Source organism: Bombus flavifrons, chromosome 2, assembly GCF_040668555.2.
Source record: "Bombus flavifrons isolate JBK064 chromosome 2, iyBomFlav1_principal, whole genome shotgun sequence".
NCBI lineage: Eukaryota > Metazoa > Arthropoda > Insecta > Hymenoptera > Apidae > Bombus > Bombus flavifrons.
Window position 1 is genome coordinate 3,525,844 of NC_138443.1, and position 19,337 is coordinate 3,545,180.

Here is a 19,337-nt window from a genome sequence, read left to right on the forward strand (position 1 = left end):
ATTGTGTATAAATGTTGGCTATATGTATAGCGAATTTAGTAGAAAATATATTCTGAAAAACAATGAATCGTCAGTTTTCTTTGTTTAACAGTTTTCCTATACGCCCTCTAGTTGTATAATATTATCATCAACATGTGACAGCTCATAGAAACATATGCATTTGCATATAAATAAAAATTTCGGTTGGTGGAAACGTATCATTTCAAAACTAATAATGTGCCATAAATGATTTTATAAACGGTATCAGTTTAATAAAATTTATTCCACAAAGAATAGCTTTTGTCTCAGAAACCAACCAAACGTAGCAACGTCAGAGACTCGATGACGATAAAAATATAAACCAATAGGCATCTTTCTAGGAATCTTCTGACATGCTTGCGCATGATCAGTAAGACTTATCATTCCTGATATAAAAGGAACGTTCTCCGTGGTTTCGATTCAGTTCAGTATAGGACATTGAGTGTTTTTAGAAGCAGAACGTGAGACTCCTTAAATTTTATTGAAATTTTTGCTGCAACGAGCTACTACAAAGAAGGTGAGACTTTCGTTTGTTTGTTATATACATTATGAATTTGTTGTATTTTAATTTTCGATAATTGTAGATTTTCTTAATTTTACCGATTTTTGCTTCCTTTTTGTCCTAAATTATTTTATTCTCACTGCTGAATATATTTCCTCTAACAAGACGACCAGTGCTGAACAAATTTTGCAATCGATTGGTTATGCGCTATGTGAAATCTACGAATTTAATGGGTTCAGTATGACGGACATGCATTTCAGAGAACGTATTATTACAATTTCAGCAGTGAAAGAGTTAATTATCAGTATTTAAATCCTCAAATGCACTGTTTAGAGAAAGTAATAAAATAATAATGCAACATAATTTAATGTAATGTGATCTTGACGACGTCAACCACAGATGCAAAGTTTAAGATCTATTTTTAACAAAATTCCGAAGGATATATTTTCTATATATTTAAAATACATATATTAATATAATCGAAGAATCTTTAATAATTAATTGTTGAGAAAACTCTAGAATTTTCCATATCATTCGTTACGTTTCTGCTGCGTAGTAACAGAAAACAAAATGGCGATTATTGATTCTCCAGTATGACGCCATTACCTCTGTGTCACTTAGCATTACTCAGATTGAAACTTTTCATACGATTATTCTAAAAAAAGTGCACAAATAAAAGCCATTGACTTTAAGCTACAGTGAATTATACCGCGAGAATAATTATATTTGTGGAATAATATGGAAAATTTTTAATTTATATAATTCTTTTTAATATAATTGAGCACAAAATACTACCATTTTTATTCTATTGAAACGAAAGACAAAGATTATTTTGTTTCAAAACGATACATGAAGTGACTTATGATACTAGGAACATATCTGATGAAAACTATCTGAAGTATTAGGTATGATAGTGAGTTATGTAAAAAGTAATATAAAAATGGTACTAAATGCAGGAAACAAAAAGCTTATGATATGCTAATAGAATACACAAATAATGTACTCAAATTTCAAAGAGAACATCTTTTTTTCGTAAATATGAATACATGTTAGTATCCACTAATTAATTACAAAATTTATTTTATTTTGTAACAGATAATCATGCAGATCTTCGTCAAGACCCTTACAGGGAAAACTATCACACTTGAAGTTGAAGCTTCCGATACTATTGAGAATGTGAAGGCAAAAATTCAAGACAAAGAGGGAATTCCTCCAGACCAACAAAGATTGATCTTTGCTGGAAAGCAACTTGAAGATGGGCGCACACTCTCTGATTACAATATACAAAAGGAATCAACCCTGCATCTTGTACTTCGTCTGAGAGGAGGGATGCAAATTTTTGTAAAAACCCTTACTGGGAAAACTATCACCTTAGAAGTTGAAGCTTCCGATACTATTGAGAACGTGAAAGCAAAAATTCAAGACAAGGAAGGAATTCCGCCAGATCAACAGAGATTGATTTTTGCTGGTAAACAACTGGAAGATGGACGTACGCTGTCCGACTACAATATTCAAAAGGAATCAACTCTTCATCTTGTTCTTCGCCTTCGTGGTGGTATGCAAATTTTCGTCAAGACCCTCACAGGAAAAACTATCACACTTGAAGTTGAAGCTTCCGATACTATTGAGAACGTGAAGGCAAAAATTCAAGACAAAGAAGGAATTCCTCCAGACCAACAAAGATTGATCTTTGCTGGAAAGCAACTCGAAGATGGGCGCACACTCTCTGATTACAATATACAAAAGGAATCAACTCTTCATCTTGTTCTTCGTCTGAGAGGAGGGATGCAAATTTTTGTAAAAACCCTCACTGGGAAAACGATCACTTTAGAAGTTGAGGCTTCAGACACTATTGAAAATGTCAAGGCCAAGATTCAGGATAAAGAAGGAATTCCACCAGACCAACAAAGATTGATTTTTGCTGGTAAACAACTGGAAGATGGACGGACACTATCAGACTACAATATTCAGAAGGAATCAACTCTTCACCTTGTCCTTCGCCTTCGTGGTGGTATGCAAATTTTTGTCAAAACCCTTACAGGGAAAACTATCACACTTGAAGTTGAAGCTTCCGATACTATTGAGAACGTGAAGGCAAAAATTCAAGACAAAGAAGGAATTCCTCCAGACCAACAAAGATTGATCTTTGCTGGAAAGCAACTCGAAGATGGGCGCACACTCTCTGATTACAATATACAAAAGGAATCAACCTTGCATCTTGTACTTCGTCTGAGAGGAGGGATGCAAATTTTTGTAAAAACTCTCACTGGGAAAACGATCACTTTAGAAGTTGAGGCTTCAGACACTATTGAAAATGTCAAGGCCAAGATTCAGGATAAAGAAGGAATTCCACCAGACCAACAAAGATTGATTTTTGCTGGTAAACAACTGGAAGATGGACGGACACTATCAGACTACAATATTCAGAAGGAATCAACTCTTCACCTTGTTCTTCGCCTTCGTGGTGGTATGCAAATTTTCGTCAAGACCCTTACAGGGAAAACTATCACACTTGAAGTTGAAGCTTCCGATACTATTGAGAATGTGAAGGCAAAAATTCAAGACAAAGAAGGAATTCCTCCAGATCAACAAAGATTGATCTTTGCTGGAAAGCAACTCGAAGATGGGCGCACACTCTCTGATTACAATATACAAAAGGAATCAACCTTGCATCTTGTACTTCGTCTGAGAGGAGGGATGCAAATTTTTGTAAAAACCCTCACTGGGAAAACGATCACTTTAGAAGTTGAGGCTTCAGACACTATTGAAAATGTCAAGGCCAAGATTCAGGATAAAGAAGGAATTCCACCAGACCAACAAAGATTGATTTTTGCTGGTAAACAACTGGAAGATGGACGGACACTATCAGATTACAATATACAAAAGGAATCAACCTTGCATCTTGTACTTCGTCTGAGAGGAGGAATGCAAATTTTTGTAAAAACTCTTACAGGAAAAACTATAACTCTTGAAGTTGAAGCTTCCGATACTATTGAGAACGTGAAGGCAAAAATTCAAGACAAAGAAGGAATTCCTCCAGACCAACAAAGATTGATCTTTGCTGGAAAGCAACTTGAAGATGGGCGCACACTCTCTGATTACAATATACAAAAGGAATCAACCCTGCATCTTGTACTTCGTCTGAGAGGAGGAATGCAAATTTTTGTAAAAACCCTTACAGGAAAAACTATAACTCTTGAAGTTGAGGCTTCAGACACTATTGAAAATGTCAAGGCCAAGATTCAGGATAAAGAAGGAATTCCACCAGACCAACAAAGATTGATTTTTGCTGGTAAACAACTGGAAGATGGACGGACACTATCAGATTACAATATTCAGAAGGAATCAACTCTTCACCTTGTCCTTCGCCTTCGTGGTGGTATGCAAATTTTCGTCAAAACCCTTACAGGGAAAACTATCACACTTGAAGTTGAAGCTTCCGATACTATTGAGAACGTGAAGGCAAAAATTCAAGACAAAGAAGGTATTCCTCCAGACCAACAAAGATTGATCTTTGCTGGAAAGCAACTTGAAGACGGACGCACGCTGTCCGATTATAATATTCAAAAGGAATCGACTCTTCATCTTGTTCTTCGTCTGAGAGGAGGAATGCAAATTTTTGTAAAAACCCTCACTGGGAAAACGATCACTTTAGAAGTTGAGGCTTCAGACACTATTGAAAATGTCAAGGCCAAGATTCAGGATAAAGAAGGAATTCCACCAGACCAACAAAGATTGATTTTTGCTGGTAAACAACTGGAAGATGGACGGACACTATCAGACTACAATATTCAGAAGGAATCAACTCTTCACCTTGTCCTTCGCCTTCGTGGTGGTATGCAAATTTTCGTCAAAACCCTTACAGGGAAAACTATCACACTTGAAGTTGAAGCTTCCGATACTATTGAGAACGTGAAGGCAAAAATTCAAGACAAAGAAGGTATTCCTCCAGACCAACAAAGATTGATCTTTGCTGGAAAGCAACTTGAAGACGGACGCACGCTGTCCGATTATAATATTCAAAAGGAATCGACTCTTCATCTTGTTCTTCGTCTGAGAGGAGGAATGCAAATTTTTGTAAAAACCCTCACTGGGAAAACGATCACTTTAGAAGTTGAGGCTTCAGACACTATTGAAAATGTCAAGGCCAAGATTCAGGATAAAGAAGGAATTCCACCAGACCAACAAAGATTGATTTTTGCTGGTAAACAACTGGAAGATGGACGGACACTATCAGACTACAATATTCAGAAGGAATCAACTCTTCATCTTGTTCTTCGCCTTCGTGGTGGCCGATGATTTAATATATTGATCGCACCTTAATTTGAAAAATTATATTAGTAAATAGAAACTAATTTTTTTACTTTTATCCATCATAGCTATTGATTGCGTGATATATAATCTTATCAAGTATTTACTTGAAATAAATGGCATTATAAATAGTCTTTTTCTCATTTATATTATTCCTTCCTAAGGATAATAAATTTACAGCATAGATTTATTTAATTTAAATTAAAAATTATTCATGTTAAGATATTCTCGTGTAAAATTTATTGTATATGATCTGCATTGTATATAATAATCTTGCTTAAGACTTAATTTAGTTTTATAATTGAAAATTTGATGTATTGGTACAAGTATAAAAGTGATATGGTAAGGTATTTGGATGTCAGTGATTTCTGATCGTTTCGTTCAGATGTCGCGTCAGTAGGATTTGAAGTGAATATTTATTAGTTATTATGTAATTGTTATGTCTTTGTATTCAAAAGGGGTAGATATGCCCATGGACCAGTAATGGACTAAAGCTTGAATAAATAAGAAAGAATAATAATCTTCCCTGAGGATTTATTTCCCTATGAACTGTAAGTTATTATCTACAATACGAATTAAATACATTGGAATATTTATTACATTTTTTTTTATATAGATTTTGTATTATTTTCTTTAATTTGCATTACAGTATCGTACAATATAACGTATTACAATAATTTTTAAAATAAATTACGATATTGTTTATCTAACAAAGAAATCTTGTAGTAGAATACGTAATAGTAATACAAAACTAGCTCTCTACAAGAAATATTTTCTCGTTGTACTTTGACCTTAAATCGATTAGGACCATACGAAAATTTATAATGATTATACATCATATTCGTTTCTAATCTAAACAATATATATAGGTGTTCAATGTATTTATTCTTTTCGAGCGTATTAATTTGCAACGTTAATTGTGATAATCCGAATGAGAATAAGCATATTATTTGTACGTCTCGTATTTTATATAAATTGGAAGAAATTGAACGAGGCGATGCGTAATGGTCAGTGGCACTGGTGACGGACGGGCAGCCTACAATTATTTATACTTCAGCTGGTCAGATGCACGTGGGCGGCAATTCGATTAAAATTTTCACGCGCTGACGAAACATGAACGAATTTTCGAGTGTTCCAGCTCCGCCCAGCAGTTTAATATTACCATCGTCGAAATTACGAAAATTACCGTTCAATTCTGTTGTACTTGAAATCTTCATACACAGAAATACACTATGGTACTTTAATACTGTACGGTATATGTCTGTTATTATCATGTTGTTTCAAGAGCTTTGCAGTAGCTCTGTTTCAACGAATCTTCCCTTTCAGAAAGTTGGAATATTTTCTGACGTTTAAAGCGACTTAAATTCTGTAATTTAAGTTTTACCATTTTAACTTACTGAAACGTATCTGTATAATAAATAAATTAATTAATTCTGATTATTAACAATAAATAAATAATGCAATTGTAATGTAAATGCTGTAATAATTACATTTATTATTTATTTTTAAATTATTTTGGACTTTAGACACCATTTTTTTTTGTATAATCATCATATTTTGAACGAAGTATTTTAAGTATATTATTACAATGATATTACTTATTAGTAAATTCAGAAAATTATATTTATATAGTCGTCGTTATTGTTATTATGTAATCCAAAGATCATGTATGTTTTTTAACTAATAAAGCTATAATTCCTTTTACCTTATATAAGTGGCATGAAAAACTTGTATGTTTCATTTTTCTTCTGCGTTATCTATATTAAATATAATATAGTATATTTTTGTCATTTATTATATACATACATATATATATATATATATATATTTATATTTATATATTTATAAACACGTATATACATATACATTACGGATACATATATCCTATTATTTTTATTGTCAAACTCAAACGTGAAGATGATTAATATACAGTATACAGGTAACATACAGGTACGGTACAATGTTCAATTAAAACTTAACCGTAACTCAATTTCGGATAAGCGGCAAAACGAAATGAATTTTTCGTACTCTCCTGGCACTAATTATCATTCGAAACACCGCCTTTCACCGCTTAATCGTGTTAAGTCGTTTCTCAGCTCTCCGTTCTAATTAATTTTCCTCGTTTCGAGTCCGACCACGGGAATAACGCTTTCGGTGGGTCTAAGTAACTATAATTTTCGTTACAAAAGATGCGTTTTCTCTTTCTGGTCATGACGCATATACATTGCAGGATAATCATCGATGAAATTATAGACAAAATTTTCAAGTTTATTAACGTGTTAATTCCTTATTCTTTCTTATCCTCTTCTATCGTTTTCTTCGCTTTGTAGTTGTTTCAAAAATTTTCTGCTAATATTACTGCATTTCCTGATACGTTGCCGTAAGTGTCGAGAAAAAAATGCCTCTCGGTTTCAACATAATTTATATCGCGATAAAACGTGCAATTAACTTTCGCGTGGTCGGATTAAAATTTTGATTAAATCGTATCGTCCGCGTAATTAACGCGAATGTAACTCGCATTTTGCTAGCAAACACGATTAGATAAGTTCATCTGTAAATACGAATCATTTTGCTTGGTAAATCGTGGATCAAAATGAAAATTAGTTTTAGCGAAAATGTTAATTAGCAATTTAACTAAATATTTAATTTATGATACATTTAAATCAAATACATCTGAGAGAGAGAAAGAGAGAGAGAGAGAAATTGGAGTCTGAACTGGACTCTGGATTATTTCAAAAAATAACTCTAATCTTTCTAACTTGTAATGTAAAAATAACTTTTAATCTTTCTAATATTACTCTAATGCACATTATCTGTAATTTACCTAATTAAATGAGCCTCTCAAAAGGCAAATTGCTCAACGTTACTTTTTATCAATTCCTTCTTCTCATTAAATGCACATTTAATTATAAAAGAACAAATTATCAACTTACATAATTTCATTCATCGCAAGATGATGACAATGAACAAAGTACAGTGGCTCACGAAAGTATACCAACACTCCTAGAAACTTTTCATGCATATATTAGAGAAAACATTAAAAAATTTCATTAGCATTGTAACTAGACACGATTATATTGGTAAAATTAACCTGAAAACATATAAGGTATTCACTGAAAGCATACATTTCGTAAAGATCATCAACGTGTTTCAACAGTCGATTATTCGCTATATTAATAAGCCACAACTTGCAGTGGGACCACCTTCAGCACTAATGGTATGTGTAAGACAACTGAATATTAATTTTTCTTATGTTTATGTTTGCAACAAACGTCTTGTAACTTCCACGTACATTCTCGAACTGATTCCAACTTTTGCTGTTACAATCACGATAGTTGTACCTCATTTTCGAAATATTAAAAAGTTTCTTCTAATGCACATAGTACCAATATATTCATAGAAATTATGTAGCAAGTGTTCGAACACTTTTGCGAGTCGCTGTAAATTCAAGAAACAGTGTCTGTAACAATAACATTTATTTGTTCTTTCCTATTTATGCAGTTGTTCAGTATGGCTTCTCAAATAACATTCTTATTTATTTGAATATACTTAAAATTTATTTGAACAACTGATTTATTTCAATTTACATAGAACCTTATCGTTTCGTTGCTAGTGGGTCTGCTGTCTCAGATGAAAGAAAGGGCAAGGAAGAGAAGGAGAGAGGATCCTCCGAAAGATCCGCGATAATCCTGCGATGGTCCCCCCGCGTGAGGACACGGGGAGCACGGCGTGTCTCACGGCGAAGCGTGTATCGCGTGTGTTGCCTAATGGTGGAAGGAAACGTTATCCAGAGGCGGGCAATGGACGGACATTACTGTACGGCGTACCCTGGTAGGGCTGAGAGAAGTCAGCCTCCGGGATATGGACTCGTACTCAGTCTTCGAACTGGTCTCGTACCGCGCTCTATGCAGCGTGTCACACAGCCCCGCGAACAGCGGCAGCTTAGTTAACAACACCGTGTGCCGCTCCGCATCGTCGACTCCGTCGTCTCTGTCGCTTGCTAAATCTTCCTCCTCGTCTACCGGCTACCTTCACCAGTGTGTCGTGCACGACTCTTCTCCGCGACATTTATTCGCCGACCTAGCTCTAACGTATTGCTTGGAATTCGTGCGGAATTCCTATTGGATTCGCGTGGAATTCCTATCGGATTCGCGTGGAATTCCTATCGGATTCGCGTGGAATTCCTATCGGATTCGCGTGGAATTCCTATTGGACTCGCGTAAAATTATCATTGGATAATCGTTAAACTCTTGTGAACTTTTCAATAAATTCTCATTCAATTCTCGGAGTATTCCCTTTCGGAACTCTCGCAAATTCCTGTCGAATTCGCGTGGAACTCTGTTAAAATCCCGATTGAATTCTCGTGGAACTATCGTGAAATCCCTATTTAACTCTCGTTCGATCCTTCAAACTTTCACAACTCTTGTGAATCCATTGAATCTTCGTTGAACTCTCGTGAAATTTCTATTGAATCTTGTTTAATTCTCGAAACTCTCGAAACTCTAGTGAAATTCTTGTCAAATTCCTACAAAACTTTCGTAAAACTTTTGTCAAGTTCTCGTGAAACTCTCGTAGATCTTTCGCAAATTTCTCAGCCTTTTCATGGAACACAATCTTCCAATTCGGCCGAAAGAAATTATTATTTGAAACGAGATCGATAGCAAGGGGGAAATTTGGATTTGTCTGTGATTCGGTGAAGAACAACGACTGAAGCAAAGACTGTGCGATATCGACAAGTGGATTTACCAGAAACGAGTCTATGACACGGAGGATGACACAGAAGTAGCGACGACCTCGTAGTGGATGCAGAATAGAGAAGCGAGATTTTCACGACAGCACGATGGACCTTCTTCTGTTGATCGGATTGCTTTCCCTGATATCAGGTAAGAAATTTATATATCTCTACCGGAAAGTTTCGTTCGCTGACTGGTTCACGTCGGATTATGAATATCGATCGAAGGCATAATACTCGGCAAAGCAACGATGCGATGTAACAGCATGGAATATCGAAATGTGTAGAAGGAAACAAATATTTAAACTTAAATTTTAAACAGTACGAAAGATAAAGTTGTTCTGGAAATATATACCGGTGCACCTCGGATTTCGTAGAATATTCCTTGTCCCGTAGTGAATAATTTATTCACATGTGTGTGAGCTATTCAAGACATTCTATTATAGATCTTTGAAAAAATCTGTTGATTGTACTTTTTAAATATTAGAATCACTTCCAATGTGTACTTTGAAATATATTATCGTATATGTATGAATAATTATAGTTAACAGCAGTTAAAAACATTGGATTGCTTTATTGGAACAATAATAATTCAATAAAATAATTCAATAAAATAATATAAAACGAAAAATGTCGTATATCTATTATTTCTTTATAAAACGAAAGAAACACGTTTCTCACAATAGAACATCCTCTTAAAATTGTTATCTCCTTAAACTTGCTTTCTATTATTTATTTAAAATATTTAAGTTATTTCAAATTCTCCACTTACGAATTACTTAACGAATTATTAACTTTCGTTTCACTGTGAGAAATAAAAATCGGACGCAATAGTCGCTCTTTATTTACACTAATCTGTCGATGAATTTAATTGTTTAATTGTTACCAATCCTGGCTGATTAACCTTGGAAGCATTCAAACATTTATCGCTCACACCATCGAGAAGCATCGATAATATCCCGATACATTATTCGGAGCGGGTTTTGCTCGATCGAAACGAATGATGCGGAATTTGTCGCTTTGCAAAACTCCGGAACACGCTGTTTTTGATGAAATACCGTGGCCTGAATTATCGAGGTGCGATAATTCCATCAGTGCTAATAATCGAAACATCATTCAGTTGCATAGTATTCGTGCCAATTTGCTATTACGTTAAGAAACGATTATTTACTTAAATAAATAAAAGAAGAGAGAAGAAAAATATAGACGTTAAAGTACATATCTTTATATCATAGAAATTGCCATAGAAAATCAATCTCAAACAAACTTTCATGAATAATAACAGAAAGACACAATATAGATGTCACAAATACAAATAACGCAGATTATAAATCGTCGTCAAATAATAGAACGTTAATTTCGGATTCAGAAACTGTCGATAGAAAACATGTCGCCTTTCAAGAAAACGATTTTAGGCTGCAATGTGCCGAACCTTAGCTGGGACATTCTACTTCATTCGTTGCATTGCACCGTACAATGCATCGTCCTGCCATCACTTAATTCGTATGTATTACCGATACACCATATAAAATGCTGATTCGGTAATTGGACACACGTACATTTGAAATACAGTAATTGGAAATGTGACTTAACGTATTCTTTCCTTGTAAGTCTTCATTTATAGCAACAATATAAGTTTCCATTTCTCATGTATCGACTTTTTACCCGCTTCCTTTCTCGTAAATTGAACGTATCCGATTACAGGCAGTTTGCACCTATCCAACGAAGACACAGAGGCATCGCCGGTGAATATTTCACAAAACGGCGCAAACGCATCGGGTCTCTAGCAATTTTGGGAATTTTCGTTGTGCACGCCTGAAATATTTGCCGGCCCGTATTTTCGTGCAAACGCATAATCGGAAAAGGATACGCGATATTTCCCCCTCGGCAGACACAGCTGCCACGAGCACAGCCAGCTTTTATTTTTCTGTCAACAACGCTCGTGCAAGCTTTATTACGCGACGAGGGAGAACACGCGACTGCCTCCAACTTCTCTATCGAGGTTTCCCTGTTTCCCTCGTCCCTATTCACGCCATCTTCTCTTGGTTCGCGGAAATTCCGTCGACACGGAATTCGTTCTGGTTTCACGGTGACTGTGCTTTCTTCTAAAACTGTTATCGTCTACGCTACGGAAAACGGAAAGAGAATGGCCTGTAGCGAACGATTTTCTGCGATGAGAAATCCTCGATATGCAAATTATTATCTATCGGAGAAATTGTCGGAAATTCGGTCGGTCATACGATTTCCAGCGTCGTGAAATACATCTTACGTCTGATTTACGCTGGATGAACGAACGTGAATTAACAAGATCATGAATTATGTATCTATATCATCTCGCTTATAAGTACAGTATTCGAAATATTTAAGAAAATATGAAAAAGTAAATGAAAATACAGCTCAAGTAATCTGGATTGGGTTGGTGAAGTAGCGAATTTCAAAACTACTTTAATAACACAATATCCATAATATTGATAATAATACAATAATTTCATGGTACAATGAATTACTTGTAAACTCCTTCTGTGAATATGTTATGTATGTTACACGGTACATTATAAAGTTTCACTAGCTTCATAATGAGACGCAACTAACTTGATTATATTGGTAAAGTTTGAAACAAGTCTAAGAACATATACGTAGAAATTACAAGATATCCCGTGCAAATATATATTTCACAGAGATCGCATTATTTAGATTATTTAAATAACTAACTATCCAAGCCTAAGAATTAAGTGGAACCATATTTAATACTTATTATACGCTTAAGATGGCTATGTATACTATACAAGGTGGTTAACTGGTGGTACAAGCGGAAAGGGGGTGATTCTATGCGAAAAAAGAAGTCGAAAATATAGAATAAAAATTTTTCGTTTGAGGCTTTGTTTTCGAGAAAATCGACTTTGAATTTTCGCTCGGTACGCGTGCACTTTATCACGTCTCGTTATAACGGATCTCACTGTAGATCGTTGTCTCGATGGAAAAATAAAAAAAAAAAAGAAAAATTAAAAAAAGAAATTTTTATTCTATATTTTCGACTTCTTTTTTCGCGTAGAATCACCCCCTTTCCGCTTGTACCACCAGTCACCAATCACCCTGTATATTTCACAGAGATCGCATTATTTAGATTATTTAAATAACTAACTATCCAAGCCTAAGAATTAAGTGGAATCATATTTAATACTTATTATACGCTTAAGATGGCTATGTATACTAATACTATATATCGTATACTAATTGTTTATTAAATACATATATATGTTTGCCACGAATATCTTGTAATTTCTTTATATTAGGTCGTCCGAAAAGTTTCTTTCGTTTTATAAGAAAATAATGGATGCACGACATTTTCCGTTTTATATTATTTTATCGAATTACGTGTGATCGATTTTGTTCTATCGAAATAAAGATCACAACGTTCGACAGATTAGGTTTTATGTTCGTATACTAATTGTTTATTAAATACATATATATGTTTGCCACGAATATCTTGTAATTTCTTTATATTAGGTCGTCCGAAAAGTTTCTTTCGTTTTATAAGGAAATAATGGATGCACGACATTTTCCGTTTTATATTATTTTATCGAATTACGTGTGATCGATTTTGTTCTATCGAAATAAAGATCACAACGTTCGACAGATTAGGTTTCATGCTTGTATAAAGATGCATCGTTGTAAAAGACGTGTCTGTAAAAGAAAGGCACTTTTCGGACAACTTAATATATAAAAATTGTCTCTGGTAAGTATTCAAACAATTTTGTGAGCCATAGTATGTGTACATAGTAAAAGACTCGTTTCTTTTAAGTGCGGATACGGCTTGAAGCGTAGACTTAGAAGTAACGCGTCTGTAGGAAAAATTCATCGAACACTACGATCGTAGTGTCGTTCTGCGCGAAATTTCCATCGTTCCTAAAACAATTTTCCTATGCTTTTACCACCGTTGATTTAGAACGTAGAAAAGGCGGAGTTCCGCGGTATTGGAAACGTCGACTTGGTATCTCTACTTGCCAACTTCATTACCAGGTTGTGGTGGCGCGGCTTTGCGCTTTCTCATGCCAACTTCTCCGTTTGATAGCCGAATTGCGTTCAACAACGTGGCCAACTTTCTTCCTCTTTCAAGCTTCTGTGCAATACCATTGCGGTGAATCACTTTGTCGAGTTTACTGATCGTCGATAACACCTGCAAGACAACCGCATAAATTTATATTATTACGTTATAACAAAGAATTAGTAGATTAAAAAGGAAGTATCGGGCAAGGCAACAAACACAGTCTACTATAAATTTTATCATACGTAACATAACTGTCGATATTTACTACCTATAAAAAAATTGAAAGTGCATATGTTTTATATTTAATCGTATTACTATTATAGTTATTTTCTAAATCGTTCGTTTAGAATTCTTCGTTATTTTGTTGCAAGAGAGATATCAGGTACTCTATTTAACTCATAGTCGCTTAAAAGCGTCGTGAATGTAGATGTTAGATAAAATCTATTAATTTTTATCGTACAAAAGATTGTCTCAGTACGAAAGCGATAAATGAGCTGGAACATAAAAATAGTATTTTTAAAAGCATTTAGGGAATTCAAATTGCCACGTATCCATTTCTCTGTCTATTATTTTTTCAATCTTTTCGAAAAGTAGATCATAGTATCGTTTTTGACTAAGCTACGATCTGTCATTGTCTCGTTTCCGGTCTCACCGATGTTACGAGCTTCGAAGCAGCACAACGAGAGACCTGTCTCTCCACACTTGCGCAAGAAGCATCCCTTCTTCTCGTCATTTCGTAAAATTCCTTCTTTTTCACTCGCGTTTCCGTGAAGTCCTAGTTTCGACGCCGACTACGAAACGTGCGGTACTTCCTCGAATCGAGTGTTATTACGTCGGAAGCGTGTTTGCTTTTTACTTTTCTTCTTCGAAGGATTAATGAGAGCGCATTTCGTTTTTCATACAGTGGCTTCATAGAAACTTTTTACCCAACATATTACGAGCGATACATGAAACATTTTTCAATGTCATTAGCATTCTAACGAATACATTGCGAATATCCATGCAAATTCGTATCTTGACGAAGACAATTAGAAGAATGAAACCTAATCAGACACTTATTTCATCTATTAAATGTCAGGTAATCGAGAAAGTTCTTGACGTTTTAATCAACAGAGATAAGCCTAAAAAGGGCAAGAAGTTTCTCGGTTACCCGATATTATATCAAATAATATTCAAATCGATATTATTTATGGAAGAAATACCTTGTATTTACCGTAACCATGTAGGTACAGGAAAATCGTGCTCGTTAATACACATTTCTGCCATATAACGTCGCATCAGTCATCACTGCTATATTATGGTAATATGTATATAGTAAGCTCCGGGGCTTGGCTTAGGCAGTTCTGTTGTAGATCGACATCAAATTGCAAGTTATACGTTGTAACATGAACGATATGAGAGCCGTTCTTGGAGCTATTTTTACGGCCTTAAAATTATTCTCGATACACAATATTATTAAAACTTTACCTTCATACTTACGAAAACCTTCTCATGAGTCATATTTAATCTGTTATATGAGATAGATTACTTTAGTTCTTTTAATAAGACATTTATCATGTTTAGACAGGATGAATCTAATAACCGAGCCAGATTACAACTCTGTTTCTACTGCAGATAGAACAAAAATACGGAGGGAAATTTTGCATCCTTTGTCAAGTTCTACCTATCGTGTGGTGCGATTGTTTTCAAAAGTGCATCGGCGCAGTTGCAATGTCCACTTTATTTTTCAAACAAAACCCTACGACTTTTTTTGTATTAATCGATCCCCGTGCCATCATTTCGTTCCATTGCGTCGTTTCAAATCCGATAAACTTGTCCAAAAAATTTCCTTTCCCGTTATTCGAACAAACATTTCGTTCAACTTTTCTCCAGAACAACTGCGCTACGCATTTTTGTGCGTTCATAGGAAATTTGAAAATGCAGATATTGAAAGCTTATAGTATGCGAAAATATATAAAACGTCCATAGTATAGTACCTTTTACGATATTTAGTAGATAAAACACTCTTCCACCTAAGTACCGTGTTTTCTAAATTATATTCATAAAAATATGAATTTGCATAAACATCTTCGCTCTAAGGATAAGTTGCTACGAGTGTTGGAACATTTTCGCGTGCCTGTGTACGTTGCCGAAATCACTATGTGAATTGCGTACGCGACAGGAAGAAATTCGGAGGAATTTATCCAGATCTGGTGGACATCCTCGGACTGACCGTGTCAGCAGGGCGAGGCTGCCATCCTTTCGGCTTGTCTGGCGTATCTATGTACATTGTTTTTACCGCGACATGGTAGCAGCTGCGAGCCAGAAGCCGCAGGCCGGCAGAATCTTCGCGGCGAGATATCACGATGTCCCCTTTGCACTCGTTTCGCCGGCGCTCTCCTCCGCTCGCCAGCTTTCTTTTGTGTTTTCTCGCCGTTCTCTAGTGGTTCGACCCGGGCTAAATATAGAGGCGTCGCAAGGGTCTGTCCCGCTGACGGGTCAGAAGTAACTTGTTGCTATTAGCGGACGAGGGTCGAAAGCGCAGGAGGAGCTCGCCAGAGGCAACCTTAAGTTATCCAAACGTCACGAAATAAGAGGCACCAATGGACGAAGAAAGAGGGGGTGCACACCGGTCATGCGACGCAACTGCTGTCACTTCGTTAAATCATCCTTCGAATTAATAGAGTCATTTTTAACGACGCTCGTCCAGCGAAGAATGAATAACACGGCGTGGATACTGTTTCTTCTTTATCATCTTTCTTAGTTTTGGTTGTTCTTTTCAAGGAATCTTTCTCGGCTGGCGAATTTGTAGTAAGTTGATGGTGGAAGGAAGACAACAACGTAGACCTTGATACATAGTACATACGTTAATCGTCTGTTAGGGTTTCAGGAATTTGGAATGTTCGATTTAGAAAATAATTATACATATATAAATGAAACATATATAAATTTTTCTACCAGGATCTAACTTTGCCTAAAATTCTCCAATTAGAGACTTTGTCATTTATACCACTTGTTCTTTGATAATTGTCTAAAGACGAACGCGTATATCACGGATAAAATATACCATTTATAAAATATATATAATTGTATAGAAAGGAATATTTGTAAAATATATATTCGAACTCGTTCCTAAAAACACGTTAATATTAACGACAGAATAAGTAGTGAAACATAGGGAAATTTGAAGGACATTTTATTAGCTATTATTCTATAATTCATATTAACACGTTTTCAGTATCAAGTAAGAAATGAAAATGAATTATTAATTAATTTGTCGTTTAATCTTCAATACTTACGTACCACTGCGTATCCTCGCACTCGATCATTTTCCTTATTTTCCCGAACGCTAAAGATTTCTGCTTACGATCGAAAGGAATTAAAGCGGTCCTCGATCCTGGAATCTTTTTTTTCTCCGTCCAGAGGCCAGCGGATAAATCGTTGAATAGAAGAGAGACGCGTTATGCGGCTTCCAGCCCGTCAAGCCTCGACGATGATTCGAAATATCGTTTCTCTTTCACCGTTCCTTTCCTTCTCTTTTTACGATCAGACGTAACGTCTTCGTGGTACATTTCTCCCTCCATGGTCGCCGTCAATCGGACTCCATTTTATGGATTCCCTTTTACTATTCGATTCCGTCCCAACGTTTTGCCCGCTTCGCCGTCTGTTTTACCGTTTTCAACACGTTCAAAGATTTCCCGTCGATCGAACCTTCTTATTCCACGGTTTCTTTCCTTCTTTTACTTATCCCTTGTCACGAATCGAGGTGTGAAAAGAAAAGAAAAGGAAGAGAAAAGAAGGAAAAAAAGAGGAGAATAAGGCTGAGAAACGGTTTCCTTTGAGCCGTCGCGAATCTCTCTACTTCAATTTTCTTTCTTTTTCTTCTTTCTTTTTCTTTCTGTACAGACACGCATCCGTGGGTGCGCAAGTGGTTCGCGAACCTTTGCGAGCTTCTTGAGTGGTTGACGGAGACGCGTGCTATGCCCTCGCATAAACGTTCGTTAAAGCAGAATTCACATACATTTATAACATAACGTGGCCATGTAACCTTCCTCGACGAACGAAAAGAACGAGACATGGATGAGATTCTGTAATTATATCGCGAATATGTTTTGGCACGGAGGATGTTGGTAATCATCTTTGATTAGTAGACTGTGAATCTCTGTTCATTTATGGGAAATTTGGAGATGGAAGAAGAACCTTTCATCTCCGTTCAATGCTTAGCAACGACGAATTTTATTTAACTTTTCTATCGTATTCGTAAAAACCGTAATTGTACAATAATTATCATTGCCTATCTCTTTCACAAATCTAATCACTAATTTATTCACGCCTTCTGAAAAAGATATATATAGCAATAAACAAAATTATACAACAAAATTAAATAAATAAAACCAGTAAAGCTCGGTAGAAGAGAGTTATATTAATTTTCATAATTATTCAAAATAATTAACGATCGCATCATATGTATCTGAACATACTACAATAGAGAAGCTAATATGTATCAAAGTTCGATAGAGTTGAATGAAGTGATTTAGAAAGATAACAAAGGAAATGTTGCGTTAAGGCAACGTTGATTTTTAATGGGTTAAAAATCTTTTTGCTTGTTAAGACAAGAGCGAGGCGGAGATATGAAAACTCGAGAACTGTAGCAGAGTCAAGTTCCTTTGTTCGACCTTTCTTTCTCACTTTTCTTGTCACCTCAGTTTGGGCGGTAGGAACCGGCCCTTTTTCTGACGAGCACCTTTATTTACGGCACCGTAGCCGAAGAGAAATGGTAACAGGGTGCACCATAGAGGGGGTACAGCCACTCCAGGGACGCGAAGCAACTTAATGACACCAATAACACGACTAATTTATGCTGCTGGTAAAAGTGTTAAGCTCGAGCCGTATCGTTAGGCGCGACGGCGATTATATTTTGATCATCGTTTCGTGGCAGTATGTTAAGCATCGGTAATATCAGACGCGTACAGCCGGTTGTAGGAACTTGCTTAATTTAATCCTTATGTCTATAATTAGAAGTTAGTCGGACACGTAGACGCTTAATGGAGCCGGGCAAAGGTAATGTGCACGCGTTATTAAACAGTTTACTATTTAAGTTTTGCTGATCTTTTCCCATGAAGTTGTTTAATGGGACAGGCGAACAGGAAACTTTTCATTTTCTTTTATTCTTTTGGATATTAATAATAGGTAGTTTAGAATCGAAGCGCAACTATTAGGCTGCGGGTTTCTGTGCATCTACAAGACAGACGAAGGTGCAAAAATGTGATGGCATTCGAATAAAATGTGCGAATGCGTACGACGGAGAGTTTAAAGAAAGTTGAGAAGAAACGACAGTTTGTAAATAAATGTCAAATTTCAGTGATCTCTCTTATTAATGGCGGTTAATAGCAGTTTAGCATATACAGGGTGGTTGGTAACTGGTGGTACAAGCGAAAAGGGAGTGATTCTACGCGAAAAAAGAAGTCGAAAAAATAGAACAAAAATTTTTTTTAAATTTTTCCATCGAGACAACGATCTACAGTGAGATCCGTTATAATGAGACGTGATAAAGTGTACGCGTACCGAGCGAAAATTCAAAGTCGATTTTCTCGAAAACAAAGCCTCAAACGACAAATTTTTATTCTATATTTTCGACTTCTTTTTTCGCGCAGAATCACCCCCTTTCCGCTTGTACCACCAGTTACCAACCATCCTGTATATGGGTTAAGATTAGCTTTAGATTCATCCTTTAATCAAACAGTCCA

At 35.8% G+C, this 19,337-nt stretch overlaps 2 protein-coding genes across 2 annotated transcripts in view; both read left to right on the top strand.

The window, feature by feature from the left end:
* Positions 1 to 381: 381 nt before the first annotated feature.
* Positions 382 to 5,351, top strand: Ubi-p63E (Polyubiquitin-63E). The gene is made up of 2 exons (XM_069127842.1): positions 382 to 535; positions 1,616 to 5,351. Exon 2 carries the CDS (start codon positions 1,622 to 1,624, stop codon positions 4,817 to 4,819), a length of 3,198 nt encoding a protein of 1,065 aa, XP_068983943.1. The 5' UTR covers positions 382 to 535; positions 1,616 to 1,621; the 3' UTR covers positions 4,820 to 5,351.
* Positions 5,352 to 9,277: 3,926 nt separating this feature from the next.
* Positions 9,278 to 19,337, top strand: part of LOC138187333 (fibrillin-2) — a 222,284-nt gene continuing 212,224 nt past the window's right edge. The window contains exon 1 of the mRNA XM_069128003.1: positions 9,278 to 9,714. Coding sequence (XP_068984104.1) covers positions 9,672 to 9,714 — 43 coding nt within the window. The 5' untranslated portion in view covers positions 9,278 to 9,671. The remainder of the gene's footprint in view (positions 9,715 to 19,337) is intronic.

Excerpts from the sequence above, each read along its gene's own strand:
- Ubi-p63E (XM_069127842.1), top strand. The coding sequence starts at position 1,622 with ATGCAGATCTTCGTCAAGACCCTTACAGGGAAAACTATCACACTTGAA.